Raw genomic sequence first — 7,190 nt, 5'->3', positions numbered from 1 at the left:
AAGAATAACAAAAATAATATTTTTGATTGTTTAACAGTTAAAATATCAAATAAACTACAAAAGAAGTACGACATAATAATTTTCAAATCTAAACTTATTAATTCAACTAAAGTTTTTCTAAAATTGAAAATTCAATGTGGTCCATGGTAACAGCACCAAAAACTTGATACAACTAAAAGGCACTAGTGATACACGAAAGTATATGTGGCAACCAAATATTATACATAATTGTGTCTATGTATTGATCCCAAGAGAATGAGTGAATTCCCATAGTCTAAAATATTTCTAGTCTATAAGTGTTGAGTCTAGCTTGAAAGTTTTAAATTTTATGATTTAAAAGCATTCAATCCAGATTTTTGCAAAAAGTAAAAGATAAAACTAGTTTTTAGCTTAAACAAGTGAAAAAAAAACTTGTCTTGAATTGGTCATATACAAATAGATCTATCTAAGTGACTGATAATCAGGAAAGACCGTTTTATTTTTCCTCTCATGGTGGCCATAATATACTTTGGGTTTCATATTATACTTAGTCACTTCACCATGCAAAAATCTTAGTGTTTATAAATTTTTCTACATGATTGTACCAAGCTGACAACCATATTCCTATTCTTTTATAGTGTATGTTAACATACTAATTTCACTAACCTACTCTCATAGTACTATATCATAACATATTTTAACTTCCTAAGTTATCAGTTTAGGAGTAAATTATATTCAAAAAATTTAAACTATCAACCTAAGATATAAATTACACAATAATATAATAAAGTCAATTCTAATTTGCATAAATTCTAATTCATGGGAGAAATAAATTGATTCATATGCATAATGGATGAAAAATATATAAATTTCATTGGAAATTCAAAGTAAACATAGTTTAGAATGATATCATTGATGTTCTTACCCAAATTAAACAAGCATACAACTCAATCTCTGATTTTCCTCACTTTTTAATACAATAATTACACCCTTGTTTTCTCTCAGGAGAGCTCTCATACACACTCTCAGACTCACTTCTTGTGATTCCTCCAACAAAGCATGATGAAGGCTACAAGTTTACTCTATGCCTCTCTTTTTTAAATGTCTTCTTCCTTCAGTGGCATTCCATGAGTCAGGCTCTTCAAGGTGGAGGAAATCAGTGCAACTGACTTCAAATTTCTTTCTTCTATAACTCTTGATTTTCAAGAAGAAAGGGAGCTTTCATAACTCCTTAAGTTGGTTGCCTAGTCTTAGATTTTCTCCTCGTAGCATTGAGGTTCTATTCTTGTTTTTTTGGTTCCTATATGTGGCGCCCTAACGCCATTAGAAGTGATGTTAAATTATTCTAATGGGAGCACCTAGGCACCCCATGTATGGTGCCGAGGCACCATACTCCCTATGTAGAAATTAAATGCATGAAGATGAAAATAAGGTTTTGTGATAAATAGGAGCATACATATTCATTTCCTTCTCTCAAGTACTTAAAGAACATTGGCTAATCTAAAGTTAAGTTCTTGATTGTATGGTTGTATTGAGTAGATTCTAGTCTCTCATTTCTAGATTACCCACTGTACCCTCTCTACGGGACCAACCAGGGACTCAAGTTCTAAACTAAGACCAAAGTGATAAAGGTTGTAGCTTGTCACTCTAGAATCATTAATTTTATGCTCATCAAAACTTATCCCCTGTCTATTTCCACTCCCCTCAGACGTAACATCCACCCCATCCATCCAAGGTTTAGTGCGGTACTCACTAGTTTGTGAAATCATAGCCCTCCCAAGCCGTTATGTTTTGCAATGGATTTTAACATCACAAATGATCAGTTTGCAAGATAAATGAAGAATCAGAGAAAATATCATCACAAATTTTTGGAGTAAATGAAATCATCAAAATATTCTAACCCCACACATGATTACTTCTTATTGCAAGGAAAAAGAAAAAAAACTACTCAAAATTAATGGAGATAGCAAAACAAAACATGATATATAATTAAAACCAAGTTTATAACACAAAACTTAAATAAAAGTATAAATACTTATCTCAAACTTTTATCCAAATAATCCTCTGAAGTTTTTTGACTGAACTTGACTCAACAAGACTCACACAAAACTCAACAAACACTCACAATCACAAAACCCTCACTATGGTGGCCGCCAACCCCAATGGTGGTCTAACCTACCCAAAAATGACTTTTCTCTCCTCCTCTCTTCTTGGACAAGTGGAAATGCTTCCTATATATAAATCTCTATAAATAAACAAGGGTCACTTTAGGCACTTTTTCGAAACTCGTCCAAACTCCATGAATATAAGCATAACTATCTTTGGTTCCTAAGCGCCCAACCATGGCGCCTAGGCGCCAGCCTTTTAGAATTGGCACCTAGGCGCCAGGTCGCCTTTTTGTTCATTGGCTTCATTTGACCCATTTTTGCTTCTTTTTTGCTTCTTTTTCTCTTAAACTCCATTTCTTGCACCTAAAGTCAAAAAAGCACAAAATAACTTTCATTAAAACGCAATATCCTTAAAATAGGCATGAAATACATATATAAAAATAGTTAATTTTAAGGCGTATTACTTTACACTTATAGACAAAATGCAAAATGAATATATATATACATGATAGGGTTGGTGTAGCTCCAATGGAAAACAAAATTAGTGAGAGTTGTCGTAAATGGTTTGGTCACATTAAACGTCGAATTAGGATAATAGATGTTTTGGATTCAACTTATGTTAAGAAAGGCACAGGTAGATCTAAAAAGAGTTAAGCATATTGAAAATGATCTTAATTTATTTGAATTAAATGAAAACATGACACCTAATAGGACACGATGGAGAAAAAAGATTTATGTAGTAGACCTCATTTAGTGAGATAAAGTTTTGTTGTTGTTGTATTTCTCAAAATCATTGAATTTATTTTAGAACAAATGTGGTATATATTTTAATTAATTTTACATAAATTATACTACTTAAAAATAAATCCTATAAATTTTATATTCATTTGTATTAAAATTTGAAGAAAATATTCAAATCTAAAATGTTTCTTCAAAAACTAGGTTTAATTTTATATATTTTTTTAAATAATGACACAAAATGAATCATTTACACCATAATTTAATCTTCTTTCATTTTATCAGATGTTGAATTTCTGTAATATTTAGGGTCTTGTATCATATAACCCAGTAAAGAACATTGTATCATGGAGAGAGCAATAGAGACAGATGGATGGGTTTTTTGCGGGAACGTTATGAAATATATTGAATTTTGATTTATGATAAGTCAGAGGGAGGCTGCTTCTTAAAGGTTCCTTGGATTACAAGATTAGAGAAATAATGGAGATGGAAAGTAATCTCTAAATAGGGAGAGAAACAAAAGGAGGATCGAACAAAAAGGAAGATCTCCACTCTATCAACTTCCTTACCCTTTTAATACATAGCGATAAAATCAATAAAATAATCAAAGTATTACATTTTGTAATGTATGTTGCTTTTCTTCGATGTCTTGATGGAAAGACTGTGTTGTGGAAGTCATGTATTACCAGCTGATGCCAGGTATTGCCGACTGATGTCAGCTATTACCGGTACGGTGGCCATCCCCGATATCTGAGTGAAAGGAATGAGTCTCAAGTATCATGCGACGTCTTTCACAAGAGATTGACGGGTGTTCTTATCAGTCATATTGAATTATTTGTAGTCATTATGGTTTCTTATGATAGTTGTCATTACATATGTTGGCTAGGCTATCCTTTCGTGGAAAATGAGAATGATTGGATCTATAGAATAGTTCGATTCAACTACTTTGATAGGTGGGCTTGATTTAACCGCTTCGGCAGGTGGGGTAGATTCACTCACTTCGACAATTGGGCTTGACTCAGCAACTTTGGTTGGCAGCTTCATTCGATAAAAAAATTTAGTGAAAATTGCCATATACCCATATCTATTTATACATCATCATTTCAAAAAAAAAAACCATATAATTTAACCAACTTATAAAACAATACAAAAAAGAAATTAAATTTAAATAATTAATCCAAACTTCCAATGTGTTCTGTTTTCCAACCCTAACCTGTGGATAACATGGTAATTTACTAGTCATATTTGATTCCTGCTGTCAATCACAACTCTGGTTCCCAATACCCTTTTCTTCTTTCTCTCTTGATGCTCTGCCGCGTCCTCTCCTTCGTCCAGCTCTCACTGGAGAATCGTTGATAGGACTGCGTTAATGCAGACGTATAGAGTGCGGATGTAAGAAGTAACTCAGAGAGAGAGAGAGAGAGAGAGAGAGATTGGGCCCGCGGCTTTAGCTTTTACTTGCAGGGCTAACGTGAGGGTGGGGCTATTGAGCCGGAGATAGAATTGGAGGGGTACATGGTAGATAAGAGGACGAAGAATAAAGAGGAAGAGGGAAATAAGACAGCGAGTGAGTGACAAAGAGCTGGTAGAGTGAAAGCGGGGAACAGGAAGATATTGTGAGAGAGATACAAAGAGAAGGGGGGGTTTTAGAAAGAGAAATGGTGGGCTCGGGAACTGGAGGTGATAGTAGGAGCAAAGAAGCAGTTGGGATGATGGCTCTTCACGAGGCTCTCCGCAACGTTTGCCTCAACTCCGACTGGACTTACTCCGTCTTCTGGACCATTCGCCCTCGCCCGTACTTCTTCTACTCCCCTCCCTTCCATCCCAGCTAGTTTCACTTCGTAATTCCACTCAAAGTTCGCTTTTTTACTTCCCCTCTCTTCAGTAGGTGCAGAGGAGGCAACGGATGCAAGGTTGGGGATGACAATGGAAGCTTGTGAGTGGCTCCATTGCTCGTATTAGCCATGATTTCGTCTAAAAGGAGGAAGCTTGGCTCTGATTTTTTGCTTCTTCTTTGCGTTTAGGATGTTGATGTGGGAGGATGGGTTCTGCCGCACAAGGATGAGTGAATGCCTGGAGGAGATCGACGGCGAGGATCCAGTCCGGAAAGCGTTCAGCAAGATGTCCATCCAACTGTATAATTATGGAGAAGGGTGGGTACTGTATAGCTGTTTTGCACTTGAGAAATTATTCTAATTTCCTGAAAGGAAAAATAGACTGTTCTTAGCATTCTATATCCCTTGGAAGACTAGTCATTATTAGTCTTGGAAAAGAGCGCAGAAATGCTTCTTTATTTTAAGCTTTCATTTTCAGTTTTTAGTTAAATATTTCAAATTGGAAATGAAGGAATACATGTTTTGAATAGTCGTTTTTGATTTTCTCACTTCTTATGACTAGTAATAGTAAATCAATTATGAGTCTCATTAAAAGAGAAGTAATATTAGCTGTTCACTTGGTCTCCCTTCAGTATTTACCCCCAACATGTCAGTGGAGGCTCGTAAAAGGGCGTTTTGGCGAGGAAACAAAAGCTGATATTTTTAACTTTTGTGCTTTTTAATAAATTCTTCTGATTGATTGGTTTTAAAGCAGGCTGATGGGCAAAGTCGCTTCTGATAAATGTCACAAATGGGTCTTCAAAGAACCTTCTGAATGCGAACCCAACATCTCCAACTACTGGCAGAGCTCCTTTGATGCGGTTTGTTCTCTTTTCCACTGAGAGAGAGAGACAAGGAACAGGATTCTCTTCTTCATCTTCCACTTCTTCGATTTTTTGATAAAAAAAAAAAGAAAACACAGTGCTTGTGTTTGGTCGCAGAAACAAAACAAGATTACAGCTTTGAAACTTTAATCATTATAGTTTTTCAGCTTTCTCTTCTGCTTCTCCTTGCAGCTTCCTCCCGAATGGACTGATCAGTTCGCATCCGGTATCCAGGCAGGAATCCTTTCTGCACTCTCCCCCATTTCGCCTTTCTTTTCTGTTCTGCTTGTCTTCCAAAATCTGATTTTTTTTTTTTTTTTTCTTTTGTATTTGGAGCAGACTATAGCGGTCATCCAAGCCGGCCATGGACTTCTCCAGCTTGGCTCTTGCAAGATTGTGAGTTTCCATTTTTTATTCTTTCGATTTTCCTCGCACCATTGTAGGCCTCTACTCATTAACTTCAGTTTTGGAATTAGAATGTTTTTTATCGAACAGTATATTGGGCTCAATTAACGCTCTAGATATTAAATATATTGGTATGACTGACTGGCAATATTTCAGATACCAGAAGATCTCCACTTTGTGCTGAGAATGCGACACATGTTTGAATCACTTGGATACCAATCAGGCTTCTTCCTCTCCCAGCTCTTCTCCTCCACCAGAAACACCAATCTTTCACCACCACCGCCTCCCCTCAAACAAGCTCCATCCCGCCCACCTCCACCTCTTTTCAACTGGACTCACCCTCCATTCTCATCCGCCTCGCAGGCCTCTCAAACCTTCCACCCTTCCTCCAGAATCCCTCCGGCGATCAATAAAGATGACACCCACCTCTTCCTTCTCCCCCATTCCGGCGACGACATGATTGCCGATCACGAAGCTGATCTCAAATGGCCTAACGGCCTCTCCTTCTTCAATGCACTCACCGGCCGCACCGACGATGCCAAGCTCCTCTTCGGCTCCGACGGGCTCGGAAGCAAGCCGCTAGTCCACCACCATCAACAACAATTACAGCTTTTGATGGCGGGAAAGAACGCGTGCGCAGATGAAGGGAAGGCAGAGGAGAGTGGAAGTGGCGGTGGGGGAGCGGAGGAATATTTGAGCTTGGAACAGAGCCATTCTGGTAAGGCGAGGAAGGCGGAGGGAGATAAGTTTAAGAAGAGTTTTACCTTGCCGGCGAGGATGAGTTCGTCGTCGTCGTCGGGCGGGACTCAGGGGATGGAGTATAGGAACTCCGAGGCAGGGATATATTCTGATATTATGGAGACTTTTTTAGAGTAACTGACTGATAATGCTGTGAATTTCCTTTTTTTTTTTCTGGTTTGTTCAAGGGGTAGTTGTTTAATGGTTGATTAGTGTGAGCTTTGTTTGGTGAGGTTTTTAATTCTAATTACTGATTGTTAATGGTTGTTGTTAGCAAGTTTTGCAAGTTAACATAATTTTTAATCTTGGCTCCATAAGTAGTTAATGACTGTTCCTTTTTCTTCTTTTTTCATAAAATTAATAATTCTTGACTGTGCCAAATTTATTGCTTTTTTATTTCACCAACTTTATAGCCAAAGTGAACATTTTGACAATACAAACACAATACAAACACAATGGCAATTGGATCTAAAAAGCCAAATGAACTCAAATCAAACACTTGTAATATAATTGGAGCCTTGAAG

At 37.0% G+C, this 7,190-nt stretch overlaps 1 protein-coding gene across 2 annotated transcripts; it reads left to right on the top strand.

Annotated features, from left to right (window-relative positions):
- The first annotated feature begins 4,101 nt into the window (after positions 1-4,101).
- On the top strand, positions 4,102-6,943 carry LOC110036250. Of its 2 annotated transcripts, none has more exons than XM_020740649.1 (7): positions 4,102-4,620; positions 4,714-4,761; positions 4,850-4,978; positions 5,415-5,520; positions 5,716-5,757; positions 5,863-5,919; positions 6,085-6,943. In XM_020740649.1, the coding sequence occupies exons 1-7, from the start codon at positions 4,484-4,486 to the stop codon at positions 6,802-6,804; spliced, it is 1,239 nt and encodes a 412-aa protein (XP_020596308.1). In that variant the 5' UTR covers positions 4,102-4,483; the 3' UTR covers positions 6,805-6,943. The 2 variants fall into 2 exon arrangements, with proteins under 2 accessions (XP_020596308.1, XP_020596307.1); XM_020740648.1 differs by having other exon boundaries at positions 4,711-4,761.
- The last annotated feature ends 247 nt before the right edge of the window (positions 6,944-7,190 follow it).

The sequence above is a fragment of the Phalaenopsis equestris genome, unplaced genomic scaffold (assembly GCF_001263595.1).
Source record: "Phalaenopsis equestris unplaced genomic scaffold, ASM126359v1 Scaffold204320, whole genome shotgun sequence".
In the NCBI taxonomy this organism is placed as follows: domain Eukaryota; kingdom Viridiplantae; phylum Streptophyta; class Magnoliopsida; order Asparagales; family Orchidaceae; genus Phalaenopsis; species Phalaenopsis equestris.
This window is presented reverse-complemented; position numbering and strand designations above follow the sequence as displayed.